This window comes from Scophthalmus maximus, chromosome 3 (assembly GCF_022379125.1).
Source record: "Scophthalmus maximus strain ysfricsl-2021 chromosome 3, ASM2237912v1, whole genome shotgun sequence".
In the NCBI taxonomy this organism is placed as follows: domain Eukaryota; kingdom Metazoa; phylum Chordata; class Actinopteri; order Pleuronectiformes; family Scophthalmidae; genus Scophthalmus; species Scophthalmus maximus.
Window position 1 is genome coordinate 22,010,580 of NC_061517.1, and position 24,830 is coordinate 22,035,409.

General features: G+C 43.1%; 2 protein-coding genes and 1 long non-coding RNA gene across 3 annotated transcripts; 2 read left to right on the plus strand and 1 right to left on the minus strand.

The window, feature by feature from the left end:
- Positions 1–8,992: 8,992 nt before the first annotated feature.
- LOC118317249 (troponin C, skeletal muscle) lies at positions 8,993–19,650 on the plus strand. The gene is made up of 6 exons (XM_035645795.2): positions 8,993–9,130; positions 11,573–11,627; positions 15,687–15,830; positions 16,984–17,098; positions 17,946–18,082; positions 19,177–19,650. Exons 1-6 carry the CDS (start codon positions 9,128–9,130, stop codon positions 19,206–19,208), a joined length of 486 nt encoding a protein of 161 aa, XP_035501688.1. The 5' UTR covers positions 8,993–9,127; the 3' UTR covers positions 19,209–19,650.
- On the minus strand, positions 15,479–17,949 carry LOC118317252. The gene is made up of 2 exons (XR_004795374.2): positions 16,969–17,949; positions 15,479–15,955 (listed from the first exon to the last, which is right to left on the minus strand). It is a non-coding gene; the product is annotated as an uncharacterized LOC118317252 (long non-coding RNA).
- A 1,314-nt stretch (positions 19,651–20,964) lies between the features above and the next one.
- tnnc2.2 (troponin C2, fast skeletal type, tandem duplicate 2) lies at positions 20,965–24,279 on the plus strand. Its single transcript, XM_035645796.2, has 6 exons — positions 20,965–21,119; positions 21,937–21,988; positions 22,434–22,577; positions 22,862–22,976; positions 23,128–23,264; positions 23,614–24,279. The coding sequence occupies exons 1-6, from the start codon at positions 21,117–21,119 to the stop codon at positions 23,643–23,645; spliced, it is 483 nt and encodes a 160-aa protein (XP_035501689.1). The 5' UTR covers positions 20,965–21,116; the 3' UTR covers positions 23,646–24,279.
- Positions 24,280–24,830: the final 551 nt, after the last annotated feature.

The window sequence follows — 24,830 nt, forward strand, 5'->3', positions numbered from 1 at the left end:
CATCTGTGAGGCCAGCCACGCCTCCTGCCATAACCTGAAGCAGAAACAAAACACAGGGGAGGGGGGAGAAAAGGAAAAAACAGAAGCAACAAAAACCGAGACCATCACAGTACCCCCCCCCTCAATGGACGCCACCTGGCGGCCTCCCAGGCTTGTCCGGGAACTCCTGATAGAAATCAGCGAGCAGAACAGGGTCCAAAATGAGGGCCTTGCTGATCCAAGACCTCTTCTCAGGGCCGTACCCCTCCCAGTCTACGAGGTACTGGAAACCACGGCCCCGCCTGCGCACATCCAGCAGGCGGTGGACCGTAAATGCAGGATGACCGTCAACGAGCCGGGGGGGTGGAGGGGGCTCGGCCGGAGGGCTCAGGGGGCTCCTAATGACGGGTTTGAGCAGAGACACATGGAAAGCAGGATGCACCCTCAAAGCGGGAGGAAGTCTAAGCCTAACGACACTAGGGTTAATGATGCGTTCAATGACGTATGGCCCGATGTACTTGGGAGCTAGTTTGCGTGAATCAGTCTGAAGAGGGAGGTCACGTGACGAGAGCCAAACCTCTTGCCCAACCTGGTAATTCGGAGCAGGGGTCCGATGTCGATCTGCCAATCGTTGGTTTCTAGTAGCTGTCCGTGTCAAAGCTGCTCGGGCTTCTCGCCAGACACGGCGGGCACGGTGTAGATGGGCCTGGACTGAGGGGCCTGCAACTTCAGACTCCTGACTTGGAAATAGAGGTTGATAACCCTGGGAGACCATGAACGGGGACATACCTGTGGCAGTGCCAACCAGGGAGTTGTGGGCGTATTCAATCCAAGGCAGGTGAGTTGACCAAGAGGCTGGAAGACGAGATGCCACACATCGTAGGGATGCCCCCAGGTCCTGGTTGGCTCGTTCTGTCTGACCATTGGTTTGTGGGTGGTAACCGGACGAGAGGCTGGCTGAAGCTCCCAGAGCATGACAGAAAGCTTTCCAGACTTGGGAGGCAAACTGGGGACCCCGGTCAGAAACAATATCCTGGGGGATACCATGGAGACGAAACAAATGAAGCACAAGAAGGTTGGCAGTTTCTAATGCTGAGGGGAGTTTAGGCAGAGGTACAAAATGGACTGACTTGGAAAAACGATCGACAAGGGTAAGAATAACTGTATTACCATCTGATGGGGGTAAGCCAGTAATAAAATCCACAGCAACGTGCGACCAGGGGCGATGAGGTATCGGCAAGGGCGAATGACACCACTGGAGCACAGACGACCTCACCAAGGGTGGAACGAAGAGCTTACCTTCTGGGCAGTGCTCTGGAATAGTATGCCCCCAGAGAGCATCCTCAACTTCCTGCTCAACCTCCCACCAGGCTGCTCCAATCACACAGGAGGACGGGACAATGGTTTCCATAGGAGCCTCCTCAACTGGGGACGTGAAGTGGCGGGACAAGGCATCAGGCTTGGTGTTTCGGGAACCAGGGCGGTAGGTAAGAGTGAAGTTGAATCTTCCTAGGAAAAGTGCCCACCGTGCCTGACGAGGGTTCAGCCTACGAGCAGAGCGTAAATATGCAAGGTTTTTATGATCAGTCCACACAATGAAAGGTTGTACAGCACCTTCAAGCCAGTGCCTCCATTCTTGCAGGGCCAACACAACTGCTAGCAGCTCCCGGTTCCCTACATCATAGTTCTGCTCAGCTGGAGAGAGGTGTCTGGAGAAGAAAGCACAGGGGTGGAGCTTGTGGTCGTCTGGAGATCGCTGGGAGAGTATGGCACCCATCCCTGAGTCCGAGGCGTCGACCTCCACGATGAACTGCAGACCTGGGTCAGGGTGTACTAGAACAGGGGCACTAGAAAACTTTTCCTTGAGGATATTGAAAGCAGCCTGTGCCGCTGAGGACCACACAAAAGCCTTCTTCATTGAAGTCAACTGAGTGAGTGGAGCTGCCAACCTGCTATAGTTTTTAATAAATCGTCTGTAGAAGTTTGCAAACCCCAAGAACCTCTGGAGGAGTTTGCGAGTGGTAGGAACCGGCCACTCCATGACAGCTTTGATTTTGGCTGGATCAGGTTTTAATTGGCCTTGGTCAATGATAAAACCCAGGAAAGTAACAGTTGAGACATTGAATTCACATTTTTCTGCTTTAACATAAAGCTTGTTCTCCATTAGCCTCTGCAACACTGTTCTGACATGCAACACATGTTCCTTTACATTCTTGGAGAAAATCAAAATGTCATCAAGATACACAAAAACAAATCTATTCAACATGTCTCGCAGAACATCATTAATCAGTGCTTGAAACACTGCTGGAGCGTTAGTTAGTCCAAAAGGCATTACCTGGTACTCAAAGTGGCCAAGGTGAGTATCAAAAGCAGTCTTCCACTCATCCCCCTCCTTAATTCTCACCAAGTGGTAAGCATTTCTCAAGTCCAATTTGGTGAAAATCACAGAGTCATGGAGGGGGGCAAAAGCTGAGTCAATAAGTGGTAGAGGATACTTGTTCTTAATTGTGATTGCATTCAAACCTGTGTAGTCTATACAAGGACGCAGGGATCCGTCCTTCTTTCTAACAAAGAAAGACCCGGCCCCCACAGGGGACGATGAGGGGCGAATGAGGCCGGTCGCCAGGGAGTCCTGGATGTACGTCTCCATGGTTTCTCTCTCAGGCTTGGAGAGGTTGTAGAGTTTCTTTGAAGGGAGAGGAGAACCAGGGAGTAAGTCAATAGCACAATCATAAGGTCTATGAGGGAGCAACAGAGTGCTTGCTGAACCCCTGCTTGAGGTCATGATACTCACGGGGGACAGCTGATAAATCAATCTCCTCTGGGAGGCTTGGAGAGCTGGGAACTCTGGTGGGTATGGCTGAACGTAGACAGTTAGCATGACAAAAAACACTCCAGTTAACTATGGAGGCCGTGGACCAGTCAATATGTGGATTGTGAATCTCAAGCCAAGGTAGCCCAATTACAACAGGAGACATGGGTGAGGACATGGGTGGTTCTAGCTCCATCAAGAGCTAGAACCTCCTTGGGTTTTGAAAGAGCTATAGTGGGAATATTAGCCTGGCTAACAAGTTCATTGTCAATGAAATTATCGTCTGCACCAGAGTCTATCAGAACTTGAATGGGCAAGGTGTCATGTGCCCAGCGTAGCATACCTTGGACTTGGATCCTCTTGCTTTTTGAGGGGGTTGAGGTTAGGGAAGTATGGCTCACCAACACCCCCCTGCTGGCTGATGAGCCTCCCCTTTTGGTCGAACTGGACACTTGGACATGGGATGTCCTTCCTGGCCACAGTAGAAACACAGGCCGAGGTGGAAGCGACGTTGTCTCTCAGCTGGAGTCAGCCTAGCTCGTCCCAGCTGCATGGGCTCCTCAGAATTGGCTGGTGGATGTGAAGTGGCTTCAGGGTTACCACTGAAGTCTCTCAAAGGGGTTGGTAGCTGCTGGTGGGGCCTAGAAGTTGATGAGGAGAAGGACCTGGCTCTCCGACCCTCAGCCTTCTCCCTTTGTCTTTCCCTGAGTCTGTTATCTAGTCGGGTGGCTAGTTTAATGAGTTCTTCTAGGGATGTAGTTTCATCTCTAGTGGCTAGCTCATCCTTTATTTCTTCAGAGAGTCCCTTTAAAAATACTGCCTGTAAAGCTGCCTGATCCCACCCACACTCAGCAGCTAAAATGCAAAAGTCCAGTGCATACTGGGAAACTTAGTTTCTACCCTGGTTCAAGGACAATAACTGGCTGACTGCTTCTTTACCCTTAACGGGATGATCAAAAACCCTTCGCATCTCCGAAGTGAAAGCTGAGTAGTCTGAGCACAAAACAGGGTTGTGTTGGGAGAAAGCTAAGGCCCAGGCAGAGGCTTTATCAGAACACAGACTCATAATAAAAGCTGTTTTTGATTGATCTGTAGCATAAGTAGCTGGTTGCTGACTGAAAACCAGTGAACACTGGTGTAGGAACTGGGAGCAAGTACCTAGGTCACCGGAGTACCTGGCAGGGATCGGGATGAAGGGCTCACGAAGCAGGAGAGACTGAGAACCAGGAGGAGCAGCAGGTGGTGTAGATTGAGGTGGAAAACTATCGGTGGTCATGACGCTGCTGAGCCGAGTTGCCACATGGTCCAGCCGGCCATCGAGCTGCGTCACACTGGTAGTGAGCTGTTGCAGAGCCTCCATGACTTTCCTCAGTGTGGCCTCGTGTTGGCTGACGAACGCACTTTGAGTCGACAAAGCATGTTTGAATTGTTCGGTCTCCGCAGGGTCCATTTTATGGCCAGAAGATTCTGTTACGGCTGGGGTTAGGACCGAAGAAATTGCAGGAGACCAGGGACAATAACTGCTTTCAAGTTTTAATTTTTAACCAAAATTCACAAGCCCCATGGGAGGGAAACAAAGGGAATCTTCTGGCAGCGTGGCTAAGTCATGACCGTGTTTAAGTAGAGGAAAGGGTGATTGCTGGTGATGCTGGACAGGTGTGTGTCATCTGTGAGGCCAGCCACGCCTCCTGCCATAACCTGAAGCAGAAACAAAACACAGGGGAGGGAGGAGAAAAGGAAAAGACAGAAGCAACAAAAACCGAGACCATCACAGAGGATTAGGAGAGCAGGTGTGCCAAAAAGGAGGAATGGAATAAATAAAGGATTAGGAGAGCAGGTGTGCTAAAAAGGAGGAATGGAATAAATAAATGAGAGTACAATGTGGGCAGATTGATATGCCAGTAAATTTCAAACTGAATTTTTAAATAGGTCTTTTTAGGGAATCTAATGTGAATCTAAATGCAAAAATATTTTTGTATCTTCTACCAGTACTCCAACCCTAAATATATAGGCTGTTTGTAAGCATGTCAAAGGCAGGCGTACCAGACCTTTGTTGTCATGGTAAAAATAATACAAGCTTCAGAAGAAGGTGGCGCACACCTTCACACCTTTCTGTCATGGTAACAGTAACCACAAGGTTATGGTTATGGATTCGGAGTTAACTGGTCAGCCTCACCCACTACCAGCCATGCAAGATATCTGAAAAGGACACAAAGAGAGGTGTCACACCACATTGTACTGAAGAATCATGGATGTGAAAGGGTAACTGGAGTCATTAAACAAGCATCGACCATGAGGGCCACTTGAAACTGAGCAAACAATTGTAAAAATTTAGAATGTGCCCAAAAGTATTACATGAATTTATTAATGTCCAATATAGAGGGGTTATTTTTAAAGCATTTACATGTTGACTGATCATTGGGCCTCATCCAAGAACCGTTCGTACGCAGAGTGATTTAGGAGAACTTCCCGCATTCACCTTTTTTCAAATAGGCACAGAATTTACAAGTTGCAAAACCTGCCGTAGGAGTCTCGTAAATTGCTCTGCTGTTAATCAAACCAAGTTTTTCCACGTATGAGTCGTTTGTTCATCACTTTGAAGCAATTATGCATATATACATTAAATTAATTGTAAATATACGTGTATATATATATATATTCTCCTCGCTATGTAAACATAATCTGTTTAATTCAGCAATTCGAATTATAATATAATTCTACATGTATAGAACGTGTTAACAGTGTTGCGCAATGGCCAGGGGAGCACACATCTTTGGCAGTTGGCATGCATGTTGTGCACGGGCGCACAGAGTTGTTGGCTTGACATGTCGGTTGTTTATTGTCACCATGCAAACTATTTTCACATCATCTACCCATAAATTCATTCAAATTGGCTCGTGACAACAATGGTCAGACGAGACAGAAGCATCATAAGCGTATGCGCACTCGTGCCGTGGTCAAGCGCACTGTTGATATTGTGAGGGCAGGTGGATGAGCTTTATCACAACTGTGAACTGCTTTACACGCCAGAGAAGAAATGTAAACTAATTATTACATGCTGTATTTTGTATAATATTGCAATGAACGAAGGTGCACTGATCCAGCACCAGCTAAAACATCGCAGGTTAAGGCACGTTTTTTTTCCATTCATATCAGTGACAGGCTAATCCTGACCCTCTTGCAGTCATGGATCACCTCGCTGTAGCAAGTGTTTTGTTTTTTATAAGCCATTTTCATATCTATTCATTTCCTGTTCATTTCAGTGACAGTGCAACTAGCAGGTGACTCAGTATTAACAGATCTGCTTTAGTCCGTCACTTAACTCCTGGATCTCTGGAAACAGAACTTCAATCTCTGATCTCCTAAACGTCTTCTTTTTACTCTTTAATGGCGTTTTCATGAATGAACACTTCCGGACACGAGGAAGGAAGTGAAACCTTATATGGTATTTTTGGGTCGTTGATTATGCTAATTTGCGACCCGCGGCTCAAATATGCACAGATGACATTCATCCTGTGGACGCAATTTACATTTTTTTCTGAAGATAGAAGAGTTTGATGAATCCAAGGAGGCCTCTTCTTACGAACACACGGTACGAACAGATGTTGGAGAAATTTAGGATTAGAATACAAACATGTCCTTGCATGAGGCCCATTGTTTTTCACTTTTACCGACACTTCATAGCAACCTTTTTAAGATTTTCTTCAGCAGCACTTCAAGCTGCTTATGGGCTGCAGCACACAACTAAGACGAAGACAGCGACAGCGTTGGTAGTTATTTTTCTCTAAATGCCTAATCGATTCTTTCACTGGACTGGGGGACATTGTAGGATTGCAAGAAAAGGCTCAACTGGAAAAAGTAAGACACAGAAGGGATTGTCTTAACATGTTTCTAATATGTGAAACAAATTAGGACAGGTCACAAGGGCGGGGAACAAGTATAGTAAAGTGATCAATAACAAGACAGAGGTGGAAGGGAAAAGAATCTCAAAATAAAACTGGAACCAACGGAACACAAGCGATCACAAGAAATCTACTTCACTGAGGCACACATGGAAGGGTACAACAAAGAATAAACACAGAGTCCACAAAGAAAGCAAAGAATCAATCAGGCAGAACCACGATAACTTATCAACCTTTTCAAAATTAGTTTTAGTGAACCTGTGGAGCAAAACTTTATGTTATTGCTAAATGGTGAAGTAGAAATTTACGTCGTACTATACTATTGAAAATTGAGTTTAAACACAGCCAGTAAAATACAGAGTTGAAGCAACATCATTGAGCTGGTTAGCTGATTTATTATTTTTCTTCTCTAGCTGCATATGCGTCTGCTCCATCGGGCTCTTGCCCAATATTTTCAGCATCTGCCATCGAAGCAAAGCTGTCACTTTATTCTCCTCTGTTGTATAAAGCACTGAAAAAATACAAAATTTCCACAAAATATAAGTTTACTCAAGTTATCCGTCCTGCTCCTCGTACTTTCCGTAGGGTTATTTTATGTTCTTGTGAAGCTTTATTTTCATCTTCATTCGACTAACTGCTGGGTAAGCCTTCCAGAGCCCTTACAAGTTTAGTGTGTAGAATTTAGTGGCATCTAGAGGTGAAGAGGTAGATTGCAACCAATTGAATCCTCTCCCATCACCCCTACTGTTCCAAGCATAAAAAAAGACCCTCTCTGGAACCGATGTTTGGTTTGTATTAGTTTAATATGAAGGGCTCATTCTAAGGTAATGAAAACAGAAGGATTTTTAGTTTCAGTCTATTATACACTAATGAAAAAATAATTATGAATATTAGATTTAATTCTGCTAGCAGATCCTTATAAATACTACACACTGGATCTTTATGACGAAAAGGTTTCGTTGTTCTTCTTTTTTTCTGTTGAATTCCAATAATGATTTTGTCAATAACCAATTGAACATGTATGAGCATGATTATTAACTTCATGATAAGAGGCCTGATAAATTATTAGCGACCACAGCTTATGTTTCCATGCCAATGAAACACTTTTGTGGGTATAAATAGATTTCCAGTGAGAGATCTGAGCTGTGGAGCCTTTGCCTCTGCTTAAAATTCCAGTGTGAACACCAAGATCATCAGGGAATCATGAGTCACTTGGTGGTGTGAAGCTAGAAGGAATCCTTGGATTGCATCTCTCTGACAAATCAAACTCCTCATTTTGGTTTTTTTGCCACAAACTCTGGTGTTCATTCATTCATCCTAATGGTGAATTGTAATAAATTTAGTGATCCTTTTTTACATATCATTCAGCCCCATCGGTGCTAATTATCAAACATGCTAACACTAAACTAAGATGGTGAGCAATGAGCATGGTGGACAGTTCCTGTTGAATAGCATTGTCAGTCATAGTTAGCTTTTAGCTGAGCACAGTTTTACAAGCACTTGCATTGCTGTAGACTCTCCAGAGATAGAGATAGATTTCAATGGGATAGCAAGTGTTAAATTTAACACAAGACCCTGAACTATGCACAGTACAAAAGTGAGCTGGATTCATGATGTGTATGAATATAAAAACATAGGTAAACGTGGTGTTATCCATATCAATAAAACTCAAAAAAGCTCTCCTCTAAACGTTACCCCTTTCTCAGCTGTAATCTCTACCTGGGTTGCCTGTTTGCTGCCACATGATGTTTTGTGTGTGTTGACTTGTTGTTGGGGTGAGAAACCAATAGCTAAAATGGTTGATGTAGTCCATCGCACACCTCTTAAGTTACAGATGTCATAAGTGCAAGGGCAAGTCCGCAGCGGTGAGGACAGGGAGACGGGCAGATAGATGGGTTAACAGACACTCCGAAAGGGGCCGGGAATCCATGCATGCAGGGAGCTGTTAATCTTTGTGTGTGTGTGTGTGTGTGTGTGTGTGTGTGTGTGTGTGTGCTCTCTGGTTCATCTACAGTATGTGAAATCAAGTGTCCATCTGCACTGAGATGCCCAGTTCATCCGCTGCCAAAATAACCTCCAGCTGCCTGATGCCTGCAGTGCCTGTTTTGTTTTTCTTTTTTTTTAAAGATCAATGTCACTGAGGTTGTCTGTTATCTAAATATGGGGGATAGGAGAGTGTGCCACACAAGGGGATGTCCATGAGGCGATTGTAAGAGGGCACAAATTAAAGTTGGCTTTGATTGGCTGGCTCTGATCTGAGGAGGGGGGCTCTTGCCCAATCCTGATCATTTTCAGTAAAAGTGTAGTGGGATGAGAGGGTACTTAGGGAGGAGAGTAAAAGCCACAGTGCCACCTGAACTGTGTTTGACGGCGGTTTATTTCCCAGACGTCTGTTGTTTTTTCCGGTGTCTGTTGTTCAGCACAGCCAGCCACCATGGTAAGAAACCGACAACTGAGAGGGAGGTAAAGGGGGAAACGAGAAGAAGGAATTTGAGTTTGAATTGTTTTTGAAGATTCGCTTTTGTTTTCCACTGAGGATTGAAATCCATGTGGCAGAAGATGGAGAAGATTAAATGAAGCAAAATCCAATTTTTTCTGCTCACCCTCAGTCATCCGGCAGTTCTTCATCTGCAGCGTAGTTGGATTTCAGCTTTGTCTCTCGGGATTCTTGGGAATTCTTTTTTGCCGCTTGTTTTTCATAATACTTGCCAGACATGAAAATTAATTTTCCTAACCTGTTGTTGGAAACCTCTGTTCACATGTTCAACTTCTGTAACTCCACTTTGCAGTTTGTTCACAGAATGATGTGACTTTGCTTTGCTTTTGTCTTTCATCGCTTTGTAACTAAACATAATATGATTGATATTTAGGTCGGAGGGGGCGATACTAAAGATAGAAAACTCACAGCTGAGTAAAGTGAGAAGACATGCTGCCTTTTCTCAGTGTCCCAATTTAGGACATTCACCTTGAAAAGAATCCCTCTCAAATCCTAGTCTCACTTTAAAATAATCCTTAAAGAGAACTAATGAGAGGGATTGTGTGACCATCCATTTATTTTTATAATAATGAGGTTCAGTAAAGCAAATGTGGAAAGAAGGAACATAACTTGTGTCTCCTGAAAATACAGAGGAAGAGGAGTTTATATAACAAGTAAAGAGGACTAGTAGTTGAGCTAAGGATCCCTTTGGTATTGTTACACTTTGAATTACTCTAGTTAATATTTCTTAAAAAACTTAGGGCAGCATCTGGCACAAGACAGGTGTAGAGTAACTGGTTGGTCCAGACTCATCAAAACCAGTATCAGTATAAAACCTCAACTATTCTCTTCCTGTAAAGAAATAATGTGAAGATTTGTGATTCGTGACTGTTCTATTGAACAGCATTCCCCTTTAAGAACCATTAACTTGTGCAGACAGCTGGGGGTGGATTAAACATGACTTCTTACCTGACCTAACACTATTTCCAGTCATTGGCTGTCACTGAGTTCATAATGGTTCTGTCTCTGACTTTAGGTTTCTCCTTTTGTTTATTCAGGCTGGATGGAAAAACAAAGGTTATCTTTAAGGAGGAAGGATGATACCAGTGTTTTAGTGTTCTAGCTATACAACAACGTGCAGAAATACATGTGTTATCATGCGTTTACTAGAAACACAGACTTTGAGTTATGATTACCCAAAATATTCTGAAAGGTTGGATTTTGCTGAAGGTTTGGATTTTAATGTGTTTTTTCTTACATCTTTACAAACTATTTATTTCAATAGATATTACATGCATACACAGTCATTACTACATTATTAAACAAGTACTCCGTAGTCATTACTACATTGTCATAGGGGTGCTCAGTAGGCATTGCTATATTACATCATTACTACTACTACTATCATATCACTCATTAGCCATTACTGCAGTACTAAATGGGTACTCCGTAGTCATTACTACATTAACACATGACTATTAAATAGTCACTAATACATCATCACATGGCTACTCAGTAATCATTACTACATTGTAACATCATAACTACATTATTATGAATATTATAAATCCTATAAAATTAAGTAGGCATTGCTATATTATTACATCATTACAACATGATTACATGAGTACTCATTAGTCATGACTACATTACTGAATTACATTATCACATGGATATTAGTCGCTAATACATCATCACCTGGGTACTTGGTACCCATTGTTAAATCATTACTACATTATTTCATGAGTACTCTTTAGTCATTACTACATGTTTACAAGAGTACTCAGTAGTCATTGCTATATGATGACACCATTACTACAGTATTATGCATTAGTTATCACTACATTACTAAATGAGCACTGTGTATTCATTGCTACATTATTACATGATTAATCACTAAACGTAGCAAATTATTGAATATTTGCTACATTATTACATGTCTACTCATTGGTCATTGTCACATTATCACGAGTTATCGCAACATTGCTAAAATAGTACTCAGTAGTCATTCCTACATTATTACACAAGTATGCAGTAATCACTGCTAGATTATTTTATCATCACTACATTATCGCATGACTGCTGATTAGTCATTATCGCATACTTTTTGGTCATTGATACATTATCACATGAGTACTCGGTAGCTAATGCAACATTGATACAAGGGTACTCATTAGTCATTACTACGCTGTAGCATCATTACTACATAATAAAATGTGTATTCTAGCCTACTAAGATATTCTTATAAAATGCTCTGGTATTAGGTCATTAGATGTGTGACATGACTGTGCAGCTGCAAGTGTACAGTATATGGAAGATGAGAGACATAACCTTTCTCTCTGCCCATGTCCTCTTTCATCCTTTCACCACTGCCCTTCCCCTTTTTCATTTCTTTTTCTTAAGCCCACCGATGCCCAAAGCGATGCCCGCTCCTTCCTGACTGAGGAGATGATTGCAGGTCAGTCCATCTCCTCCACTACGTAGTTAGCGGTAGGGTTGGGTCATGTAGTCAGTTACTGAATAACTACTAGTTTCTAGAAATCCAATTAGCCTTACAAGAAGATGCTGATATTAACATCTACAGGAAATGAGAAGTCACCCCAAGTGGGTAAACGTCTCTAAAGTGGGTTTAGAGACTGCCAGAATCCACGGGACACCCCAGTGATGTTCTTTATGAAAGATATATTCATTATCTTTGACAACTTTCAGTTCCAGAGGACATTTCTCCCTGTACATTTAAATGTTCTCAAGATCAATAACGCTTTTATACGATCACAGGATTTGCAGTATATAAAAAAAGGCCAGCCTTTTTTAATATGCATAGTAGCAGGCCTACATAAAGAAAATCTATTTACTAAAGGATTCATGATAATGATTCGTGCTGTTGACTATTATGCTGCTATTTGTGCTCCAACTATTGCTCACACATTAAAGCTCCTATAGGAGAACATGAGAGGATTATGAATCGGAAATTATTTCACATCATCAATGTTCAGGTATTTGATCATATGCTATTTGAACTGACATGATTACTTTGTTATATTCTATGTATGTAATATTCAGGACAAAGACACATTAGATGGCCGATTTAATTTTTATTAAAATGGAAACTCAATAGTTTTCCCCTGAACTGTACATAAGACATGAGAACTACATCAAATTATTTTAATTAAACCATGTCATCAAAACAATTGATTTGATATTACCACCATGGTCAGAACTGATTGCCCCCTCAGCAGGAGGTTTCTCCTCCAGTTCAGTTATTTTTTATAAATGTAGACTACATCTGTACTCAGTAATAATGATGAGAACTATTATAGATTTTATTGGTTGCTTAAATTTTTTTGTCCACATCACATTTTTACAACAGTTCATCGCAGCATGAACAGTTTCATTTCTCCCACAATGATTTTATAAAACCTGTTGCTCTGCGCCTGCACTTTTTGCACTTGTTCAAGATGCTCATTTGAAATAAAATTGAAATAAAAGAGACATTTTGTAATAAGGTTTCATTGATTTGATTCTCGTCTGTAAAACCTACAGTACAAAAATATGGACATTCAATGTGGTTCAGCTTCTGTGCTGCGCATTGTGGACTTTTTTTTCTCCTTACTTTCCTTTACCTTTTTAAAAATTCTTGTTTACATAGAGCAACACAGATGTGGAACACTTTTTATTGGAGGATAATAACAAAGCAGCTTCACGCAGGTGCATTAGAAATTGATACTTAGTCTTTTTTACCAGCTGTGAATAGGCATCACTAGTAGAGTTTGACATAACCACCTTCGTTTTACCGCTTAACCAGGGCCAGCCCTAGGATTTTGGTGGCCCCAAACAAGATTTTGTTTGTGGCCCCAAAACACTACCAGCTCAACCACAAAATCACACACACTACTTATACAGATAAAAAGATGGACTAATTAATTAACAACAAACCTCCTACTTCCTTCATAATAATAATAAATAATAAAGTCAACATATTTAAACTATAAAAGCAGCAAACTTGCAAACAATAAGGTTGATAAATAAAGCCAAATGACCTAAATATTTAAACAAATAAATAGAAATGAAAAATTTAAATGAAAGTGCAAAATAGTCCTAACAAATAAGTGAACTTTTGATCAGGGGGAAAAAAAATCATTGTAGTTTATAGACCCCAAAAGATGTATAACTTGTCCTTTAAATTGTCTAAAAATGACTGGACCTTTGTTACACATTGTACTGAATTGTGTAGTAAGATTATTGCCAAATGTTTCCAACATACAAACTCATTAGGGGTGTCCGGGGACATGCTTCCCCGGAAGAAAAATATGTACATTTCAAAGTTAAATTCATCAATCTGATGAACTTTGAGGCTTTATACTCTCCTAAACAATTGTGTGCTGTGGTAAAGAATTTAATCATAAACACACAGTTTGTATGGATATGAATGATGATCACCACCATGAATATCCTACAACCTGTGGTTGTATGAACACTGACCCCCACCCTCATTTAATTTCAGTGCAGTGTTGAATTTCATGGCAAGGTCTGATGATGTCATTGACGTTCATATTAATTAGCCATGTGCTGGTTCTTTGGTGAGAGGGAAGAGGGGCTGGTCTGGATTTGCTGTGCTCATTTGAAATGTATAAAATAACAGCAGTTCAACAATGGCAGTTTCTATGGCCATCTAAGATTAACTTGAAGACATTTAAAAAGAGATATCCATATGCCAACATGATCTTACTATGAATATTTGTAATGTAACATCAGCTAGCTTAATATAGCTTGTGTCTGAAGACGTCATTCACACTCTTTCTTTGAAAGAAATGTCATATGTCTGTTGTCATGTCAGGGTTTGGACATTGTAAGCTCAGTTTCTGTCTGTCTGAATCTGTTTGAATGGAGAGTGTGTGCGGGAGCTTGACTGGGTGCAGTTTCCATGTGGTCTTAGTACCTGTCAGGTCTCCTGTTTGTTTTTTAATACAACGTAAGTTTGTGGACTGTAAAAAGTGAATTGAAAAAAAAGTCAGTCATTTTAAATGCTTTGAAGGATGTGATACACTATATTAATTTTTTTTTTAAAAAGTCACACTGATTGTGTGGCCCCCCCTAGCGATTGTGGACCTAAACAACCGCATAAAGCATTTATGCCAGCCGCCGGCCCTGCGTTTAACTCAAAGTCAGGCAGCCAGATTTTGGCAACCTCGAGGTTTGTGGTTAACCCCACGTTAAAGGGGCCATATTATGCTCCAGGCACCTTTTCAGCCTGCCTCCACGTATATTATCTGGGGTGTCTGCCAGCCCACGGAGAATGAAAAGAAAACAGTGAGTCGTTGATTCGTGGTTTGGGTTGATCGTGCAGACGGTCTGTAAACGAGCCATTCATAGCCCGGGCGTCAAGTGACGTAAGTTGACTCCTGCTACTGGGGCGACCACGCCCCCAACTGAGCAGCACCTCCCCCCTAGAAGTGCGGAAAAACAGATCGCGTCTGCCGGCGGTCGGTCGCGGCTACCAGCGGTCGGTCGCGGCTCCCGGCTTGCGGCGGAGGTCGGGGCTGCCGGCGTTCGGTCGCGGCTGCCGGTCGCGGCTCCCGGCTTGCGGCGGCTCCCAGCTTGCGGCTGCCGGTGGTCGGTCGCGGCTCCCGGCTTGCGGCGTTCGGTCGCGGCTCCCTGCTTGCGGCGTTCGGTCGCGGCTGCCGGCGTTCGGTCGCGGCTGCCGGCGTTCGGTCGCGGCTGCCGGCGGTCGGTCGCGGCTCCCGGCTTGCGGCGGAGGTCGCGGCTGCCGGCGGTCGGTCACGGCTACCGGCTACCGGCTACCGGCGTAGCTAGACTCGCGACCGGGATGTCGTCAATGTTGTATCGCCCAGCCCCTTGTGCTCTGTGTGTAATTATGGAGAACGTGTTCTGGGCCTCCCGGGTCTCTACATCGTGTATGTGCCTTGTCACGTGCGACTGTTGTCATGGCAGCGCAACGCCGTAGTTGCGCAGCAGACGCGAGGAGGAGCGAGGAGGAGCTTTGCGGAACATGAAGGGAGGGGGCGAGGAGTGAGCAGAAAAGCGCTGGAATCGACCGTAGTCTCACAGGGCTGTTTATACAGAAAGAGGAGGGTGCTGTGTGGCTTGATCCTTGAGGTGTTTTGACATGGAATGGCAAAGACATGTAGTTCACACACCTGAAAACCAATGTAACTTGTGTAAAAGGGGGCATAATATGGGCCCTTTAAATCGGAGTAGATTAACCTTGCCACGTAGTACAGGCCCCTGATGTTGGTAAGGAGTCAGATTGAATCATTTGGAATGAATAAGCAGTTATGAATTACTAAGGACATTTTTGAGTTTTATTTTATTATTTTATTTATATACTGTTGTAACTAGAGCCCATTTTTGCCCTTTTCAGGTCATTTAATAAGACATTTTGTACTTCCAAAATGTGACATTTGAGCAAAAGAGTCATAGTTTGTTGTATTTGTCATTGTTTTGCTAGATAAGACTGATACTTTATGAACTGAAACAACTTCCTCCCCTTACCCAGAGTTCAAGGCTGCCTTCGACATGTTTGACACAGATGGTGGCGGTGACATCAGCACCAAGGAGTTGGGTCAGGTAATGAGGATGCTGGGCCAGAACCCGTCAAGGGAGGAGTTGGATGCCATCATTGAGGAGGTCGATGAGGATGGTGAGATCATTGTCTGGCCTTCATTGAATACAAAGGGGAAGCTGTGTTTTGCGTGACCGTAATGTATTGGCTGCCCATATTGGCTGTGAAGTACAGCTTAAAAATATTTCAAAACTCGAGGTGATCTGCAGGAAAAAGGATGAAAATGTATAAATCTGGCAAGCATTTGCTAGCTTTTGCACATTTCACAATCACTGTTTAATTTATTTTAATGTTGTATAGACGTTCAAGAAAAAAAATTGAAACAGTGCACTGAAATTTGAAGTTTAATACGATGTCTGTTCACAGGGGCTGTATCTATTTCTTTTCACCTGAAAAGTTAACGAAATATGGAACTTGCTTCAACACTTTGCATACAGCTGTATATAGGATTAACATATTTGATTGTAACAAAAAATATAGTTGCTTTTTTTTAATGTATTTCTTATTTGGAAGGTAAAAAAGAGTATGGAGAATTTTTCCAATTTTGCAAACAGCAGTCTTCAAGATATTTTTGTCATTTTTTGCATATATCTGCATTTGTACAGAAAGAGGTATTTAAAAATCTGCTGTCCATCTTTCATTCAAGTGTATATCCAAGAGTACCTTCCATCACATACAGGTTTATCAAGTCCACGTATTCACTTACATAACATCCTGCAAATCTGTGTGTGTACTTAAACAAATCTTCCTGCTGTTACACGTGTTCAACTTTCTTACATGTGCCCTTCTCTACTCTCTACTCTACTAAAACAGAACCAAGGGAGCTATCATATCCACGTTTCTCATCAATTAAAGGGGCGTTCAGAAATTTTGGAGAAAGATTCTGTGTTGGTGATGATTTTACTGCTCTGGTCGGGCTTGAACCCACAACCGCAAGGCCAAAACCCCCTGATTCGTAGTGTCTGCTGCTAATAGACAGAAGGAAATATTCTCTGAATTTTTACAAAAAGTGTACCGGATTATCATCTCTTCCCCTTTAAAGGAGGGGAGCTTGAAACATTAGTCGCACAAAGTCTGTGCACGCTGGGGTTATAAATTCAATCCATTTTTTCTAAAATTGTACAATTTGTCTTTTGAGTGCTATTCTAGTTCTTTCTACCAAAGCCTTTTACTCATCATCACACAATTACAGCAGAGGAGTTTGCTGTGAACTTACCTCCCCTTTCCTCAGGCAGTGGTACCATCGACTTCGAAGAGTTCCTGGTCATGATGGTGCAACAGTTAAAGGAGGACCAGACTGGAAAGAGCGAAGAGGAACTCTCAGAATGCTTCCGTATTTTTGACAAGTATGACAATCGACACTAACATAGGGCCAAACGCAAACACCCTTGAATATGTTGCTGCATCCAAGATTCATGTACACTTTGTGTTTGGGCTAAGTTGAAAAGCCAATAAGTTAGAATGTCTTACGAATAGGAAACATTTTATGTCCTGCAGGATCATTAAACACTTTTAAAAGCACTTTGTGTTGCACTAATCTAAAATGCACATTATTACGTTAAGCTACTTCATGTATAAATTTTACCTCATAATACACCAGGGGACCCCTGTTGCATGTCATACCCCCTCTCTTTCCATGTTCCCTATCTCTCAAATTAAGTACAGAATGCCTTGAAACCAAGTGAGATTTTCTTCTTCTTCTTTGTTTATTGGTAATTATCATTATTAAATGTTTTTTTCCTTTCTTTTTATTTTATAATTGCCAGAAAGCATTTCCAGATAGATAGAACTTCATGCCATAATTCCACCCCCCACCCCTTACTGTAGCAATCCACTGACAGAAAACAAACGACAATGAGAGAGAGAGAGACATGATTATTATGTTTTCTCAAAATCTCCACCTAAGCACACCTTATTCCCAAACATATTGCATTTATGTAAAAAAAAAAAAAATCTATCTAATCTATATGTGGATTTGACTTTTTACCCCTATAGCACTTGTTTAGCAGCCTCAAAAATTAAATATGGCTTATATGGAACATACAGCATTAATTTTAATGAAATCTGCCCTTAACTTTAAAAACGAAAACTTTTTAATGAATTGCCACAGTGAATTTGTGTGATTACGTAACAGAGCAGGCGGGTGAGAAACTAGTTTTCACTAGTTTTCACTTAATTTCTTTTCCTCTGCAGGAACGGAGATGGTTTTGTCGACCGGGAGGAGTTTGGAGATATCCTCCATCTCACTGGAGAGTCAGTGGCAGAGGAAGATATTGATGAGATGTTTGGGGAATCAGACACAAACAAAGATGGAAAGATTGATTTTGATGGTAAGACTGAGCAACATAAGCTCCTGTGGACTTTTGGCTCCAGAATTGTAATTAACTGTCAGATATTATCAATTTCTCAAATATTGATTTTTCTCTCCTTTTTTTGAAGAAAATAACCTCAGATAGTTTCAAAAGAAAATAATTAATAAACTAAAAGGGCACATGGAGAGCGAAAACCTCCACCACGGCTAACGTCCTACCTCATCATGTTGAAGACAGTGAAGAAAAAAAAGTTCTGTATTTGCCAGTTTATCCAAATCCACAGCAAAGTTTAATGGGTTCTTCTCCACCCCTCCACGAAATTTAATGGAAATCGGTTGAGTAGTCTGTCCTGCTGACAGACAGGCAGGCAGGAAGGCAGACAGACAGGCAGGCAGGCAGGCAGGCAGGCAGGCAGGCAGACAGACAGACAGACAGACAGACAGACAGAGAGAGTCTGGGGTTGATCTGACCATGTGCATTCCAAATACAACAACTTCCTGTGTCAGGAAAAACTCGCCAAGGCACGCAAAAAATGCAATGTTTTAATAAATTTCCATGGTGGAGGTCTGTGAATTTATTCTATTTTTACATGTGGGCATGATACATGTGCCTACCACGGCCATGTGCAAGACCAATTTTTAGGGCTTAATTTTCATCATGACTGACTCATTGTTCCAAGTTTCATGGGTTTAAAAGCAAGTTGAGCAACTAAAGAAATGTTATTTCATCTGTGAGAATTTTTTTTTCAAATTGTGTGAAATTGGGTCCTTGGTGGAGTCCTCATAAATAAATTACACATCAACAGTATAGAGCTTCAACTGCAGGCGTGTTCTCAACTAACTTCTAGAAAGAAAATAAACACAATATGTTTACAAAAATGCTGAACTATTCTTTGATGAAATTCCCCTTGAATAAAGCAGACAAAGAGATATTAGCCTATTGATCTTTTGAACATTATTACAGTTGAAACAAGGTGACAGGAATGAAGCACTGTTCAAGTTCAACATACAATATATTGTCATCATAACCTATGCAGTCAGTCACTGATCAGTCTGATGGAGCGGTGGTGGGTCGGTTAACTGACTGTGGCCCCCTCTTCTTTCTCCCACCAGAGTTTCTGAAAATGATGGAGAATGTCCAGTAATGAGGCTGGCTCTACATTCCTTGGTGAACGCTCCCCGGAGAGAGAGTTGAGCATGCTGTCTGATGGAAATCTGTTCGGAGCAGAGGTCAAATGCTACAAAGCCCGCTGTATAATTATGAATATGTCATATTTTCTGAGATATCTAAATGGCTACAAGTAGAACGCCTTTAATCCCCCCTCCCCTCCCCTTTCCATATGAAGGGGGCTTGGTGACGGAATCTATAAATATACCTTCAAACCATTTAAGACGAAGACACTCTCTCACTGCCATCCTGCCATCTCCTTGGCCACTCAGCTGTCTACTGGGCAGCTGCTGTTTCTCCAGAAATGCAACACCACCCAGGATGCCCCCACCCCACCCAGCCCCCAAGTTTGCCCTAAAAACTGAATCTCTCCTCCATCCTGTCCTGTTCCTTTGAAATAAATCAACTGTCTCCTTCTGCTTATTGTTCATCTTGACCAGTTATTGTATCGTGCATGTCTGACACCCCTGATCTTGTCTGACTCCTCGTCGGCTTCACTCTTCATCCAATCTCTGTGTCCACTGACCACTGTCTGCCTTCTCAGACACGCACACATACACACAACCACATGAAAAGTGGTCATCCACACTGACAACCAACGCCTGACACACACACCGATGCACCTTCACTATCTACACCACCAGCAACATCGTCCCTTCACACACTAAGATACACTGTTCAGCTACAACTGGTCTTCTCTTTGTTCCAGTCCCAACTTCACACTAAGCCTCCATGCTTGACTTTGAAATGGCTCTATTTGCATAGATTCCCTGTGCCATTCAACTGAAGACTATGACATCTGCAGAAACAGTTCAGTGATCTGGTTTTCAACCTATCTTTTGCAGTTTCTTCTCCGCCTAAGTCTGTCATGAGCAACACTGTGATGCTGATCTTCATGCAGCCGTGTCCCAGCACATGAATCAGTGCCCCCGTGTGGCCAGGCCCCAGTGTGCGAGGAGGGGAAGCTGAGCAGCCGGCCAGCACTAGAGGCTTTGAGAGAGTCAGCCGCAGAGCAGATGAGTTCATTCTCCCTTTGGAGAGTACAGGTCTGCCTTTGAGTATATAGCCTGTAAGACCCCCACCACCTCTGAAAAGTGACATCCCTCCCCTTTCTTCACGACTGCTCCTCTCCTGAGCATCCTATCCTCCTATCCCATCTCTCACCCCGGGGCCCTCCTCCTTCAGGAACTGCCCACCATACAAGGAGCACCAGGTTGCGTTTCGCAGGCAAAGTGGCACCGGGAGTGCACGGAGGAGCTTGCTTCGTGTCCCTGTTTCGTCTCAGGCTATTCAGGGCATGGCTAAAACAGTGGAGGCGGGGGCAGGTGGTGGTGTGGGGGGGGTTGAGGGTTGGGTGAGATTAAGGCCCAGCCCCTAGCATTTCTTGGTTTTGAATTGCACGCTCCAGATTGAAACGCCATCATCACAAAACCTACAACCCCCCCCCCCCCCCCCCCAGTCTTAACAAACCAGGTGAAAGAGAGAACGAAATACCCTGTGCAAAGCTGTGCCCCCCTCCCCCCCTCAAAAAAACCTTTACTTTCCATCTTTCCTTTTCTCTGTACATTTGTCTACCTCTTCCTGTACAACCCCAAGTTGTGCGAAAAGCCCCTACTTTACTTCTTCCACATTCTTAACCTTGCTACAAGAGCTTTCCCCTCCAAAGTGTGATTGGCTTGCCCTGGCCCCAGAACCCTAAAAGTTCAGGAGACTAAATCTGGATGGCCTGTGAGCGGCAGGGGGCGGGACCTGACTGTCCCGTTTAAAGTGTGTGTGAACCTTCACTTGACGTCTAGTCTCTCTGTCCGGGTGCACACGGATTGACCACTCCTTTGGGCTTTTCTTTTATCCTTGGATATTTGGGGGGGAAAGCTAATCCACAAACATGGTAAGACCAGTTAAAAGAGCAGTTGAAATATTCTGAGTTGAAGCCAAGCAGCCAGTTATTAAACCGTATTAATGAGAGCCTGTGGATTGGAAATGTAATGAGTGATTATATGGACATTTGAATGCGTAAAAACCAATCCAGTGACCACGTTTCCTTCTGTTGGTGAGGTTAAGATTACTATTTTGTTTCCTTTAAAATAGCTATATTTAAATTTTTTCCCCTAAATATGAAATTTTGGGCACATTTTCAGCCGCATTTAAATTAAAATATTTCAAAAACAGCCCATGCGTTAGGGCCAGTTATGTTTGTTGTAAATGCTCTTAATCCTTGGACAAATTTAAAATGGGCTGCTGCAAGCAGAGTGGTTGACAGCTGCGGATTCTGCTTGGGCGTCAAATTCCCAGGGATTGGATGTCTTCAGGCCATATACAGCGAGCCTAATGTGTTGAGCCTGAAATAGCCGGACTCATTTTCACCCGGCGCAAGGAATCTGCTGAGGCGCGCGGACGTCATTCCACGTAGCCTACCTTATGAATTGTTATGATCACGAACACAAATCATACAGTGACTAGAAAAAAATAACAATGTTTGTTTTACATTTTGTATCATCTTTACTGTAGTTTACACTTACAAATGTTGATGTGGATTTAACATTTCCGTTTTGTATTATTATAATTTTTGTAATCAATCATGAGCATCCTATGTGTCGTGGAAATTGCTACGAGACTCCGTATGACAGCTAAGGGTTTCAACTGGACTCATGCATGAGGCCTGTAGTGAATGACGATGTGACGCCGTGGCACCTGTTTTCTTCCAGACTGACGCGCAACAAGAGGCCCGCTCCTACCTGAGCGAGGAGATGCTGGCCGGTGAGTAAAAGCTACAGTGACGCGTTACTTTGCACCATAGAACCAAATCTGAAGCAGGTTACAAAGGACGAGCGACCAAGGGGGTTTTAACAATGACCTCACCTCTGCATATTGAGGTGAAATGAACCCTTCCAGTTCCACCTCTTACGACTTTTCTCATTTTAAGAATGAGCTCAATTAGAAGAAGAGGAAAAAAAAGAGACAATATGAGCTCCTCTGCGTTGGATCAGTGCCAGTAGCACTGGGACAGAATGCTCAGCACAACGCCACAGCAAGTGGTAAAATATGTTACAGGCCATAACTCGTGCGTAATCGTTGTTTTAATGCTGACGTGTGTAATGTCCTACTGCTTCTAAGTTTTTTTTAGTCAGGAGCCACAGTCTTTCAACACTGCTATCTCGAATGAAACTCTCCGAATTTGACCCGTCTCCTTTGTCTTGCCCAGAGTTCAAGGCCGCTTTCGACATGTTCGACACCGACGGTGGCGGTGACATCAGCACCAAGGAGTTGGGTCAGGTGATGAGGATGCTGGGCCAGAACCCGACAAGAGAGGAGTTGGATGAGATCATCGAGGAGGTCGACGAGGATGGTGAGCAACGGGTATCAGTGTCTCTGATAGTCAAACTGCAAAGACATTTTTACGCACATTGCACAACAGCCTACAATGCAATACAAGTAACAGTTACGCTTCTTCTCATAAATTATACCAGTAAACTAAAGAGATCTGTGGAACTGGTCTCTCCAGTGTTTCATTTAACAGTAGTTCGTGCGAAAAATGGTGCGCAAAAGACGTGCGCAAAAGACGTGCGCCCTGTCCTGCCGCGCCGGGCTGACCGTTGTTAGTCAGTTGTACGGCTTCTTGTTCACCCTCAGGTAGCGGTACCATTGACTTCGAGGAGTTCTTGGTCATGATGGTGAGACTGCTAAAGGAGGACCAGGCCGGCAAGAGCGAGGAAGAGCTGGCGGAGTGCTTCCGCGTGTTCGACAAGTACGGTGACACTGTTGTGGCGCGCGCTCACAGAGCGCGTGATTCAAGTAGCCCTGAATGATGCTGCAGACATGGTTGCACTTTGTTCATATTTCTAAAAGCTTGTTTGTGTTTACAATCATACACATTTAGTTTGTTGTCTTTTGCCCAGGAACGGTGACGGCTACATCGACAGAGAGGAGTTCGCCCTCATCATCCGCAGCACCGGCGAGCCCATCTCAGAGGATGAGGTTGACGAGCTGATGAAGGATGGAGACAAGAACGCTGACGGCATGCTGGACTTTGACGGTACGTGCATGATGATGATGACGATGCAGGTTTTAGGCTAACTTATCCACTTTAACTTGGCTTAAATTTTTAATAGCAGCATTGGAGTTTTCCTGTATTGTTTACAGTAAGTCCAGTACTTGAATGGTGAAGTTTTGATAACCTTAACATTGGCTATTGGTTGTCTTTGACATATTTATTTGATGAACGTCTTTTTTATGTATTTATTTACTTTAATTTAGCCTCTTACAAACTGTTGACACAGCCTGAAACATTACTGGCATGTTCAAATTGAGCTACTACAATTGGGGGTTTCAATTCGTGCTGTTGTGGCATTAATGACATGGCGCATCTCATTTTTCTTTTCCAGAATTCCTCAAGATGATGGAGAATGTGCAGTAGAACCAGAAAGACTCATGGACATTCCTCCTCCCCACCCTGTGAACCCCCCACTCTGAACACACACTCCCCCTTTGACCCACTAAACCCTTTATCCAACATCAGCCATCCACCCACTCAATCTCCGCCCTCCTGTCCACCTGGTTCACTGCCTCTCTCCTCCATCCTTATAGCCATCCTCCACAGACAGCTAGGACACCCAGCTGGGGTTGGGAGGGGGTTCGCCACTGGCTGGGTTACACTCTACCCCAGCTTGATTTTGAATGCACACGGCCTGTGGATGCTGCGCAGACACTGTACTTCATGACAGGACGGTAAGGCTACAGTGGGGAAAATGCAAGGCACACGGCCTTTGCACTGCGAATGCCGTCACGTGTCACCTGCGACACCTGCCCCCCCACTCCCCTCCCAACTCCGTTGGTAAAGCTCTGATCTGGATGTAGTCTAGATAGAATAGCAGCCTGTCACCTGCTGCTTAGACCAATTCATTCAACCACTTCACTGTACAAGGAGTGTTTTGCTTGAACAGAATAAATGAACTAACACATGCTCACTTGTAGTTGGTCTGTCATATTTATGGTCCGTGTAAAAAAAAAATTTGCTTTGAGGAATATCAATAAAATCTATTTGTTTCTTCTTTTTGTCCATTTCTGTTTGAACCACAGCGAGGTTTGCCTGCGCCATAATGCCCTGTAATGGAGTTAATTTGTGAAGGTGCCATACATTTGACTTCACTGGCCACTGAGACAACAGAGCTGAGCTCACAGAATTGCAGACACTTTTATAAAATATGAGGACCAAAATTCCTAACTGAGGTAATGTCCACAACATAGGGTGAAATTAAGGATTTATCTAGATGTCACTGGTGCTGCCGCTAACAATCATTTTCACTTTGAAATGTCAGAAAATAATAAATAAGACAAGGTCCACCACAGTCTACCCAGAGTGAAATGTGATGCAGCTCGTCCAACTAATGCACCAAAACCCCAAATTATTCAATTCATAATCAGAGGAAATAGTCACACGCAAGAAGAACCTGCAGCTACGTTTTCCCAAACAAAATGACCAATGAAGATAATCATTGGTAATGAATCCGCTGATAATCGGCTCGTCTTTGTTGCTCTAGTCATCATAACTCCAAGCTGAGGTGGGTGCAAATAAAAACCTCATAAATCTTGCTAGGTTCTC

Excerpts from the sequence above, each read along its gene's own strand:
- LOC118317249 (XM_035645795.2), top strand. Across the intron at positions 11,628-15,686 it reads GACTGAGGAGATGATTGCAG|AGTTCAAGGCTGCCTTCGAC; the intron begins GTCAGTCCATCT and ends CCCCTTACCCAG. Across the intron at positions 18,083-19,176 it reads TGGAAAGATTGATTTTGATG|AGTTTCTGAAAATGATGGAG; the intron begins GTAAGACTGAGC and ends TTCTCCCACCAG.
- tnnc2.2 (XM_035645796.2), top strand. Across the intron at positions 22,578-22,861 it reads CGAGGAGGTCGACGAGGATG|GTAGCGGTACCATTGACTTC; the intron begins GTGAGCAACGGG and ends GTTCACCCTCAG. Across the intron at positions 22,977-23,127 it reads TGCTTCCGCGTGTTCGACAA|GAACGGTGACGGCTACATCG; the intron begins GTACGGTGACAC and ends TCTTTTGCCCAG.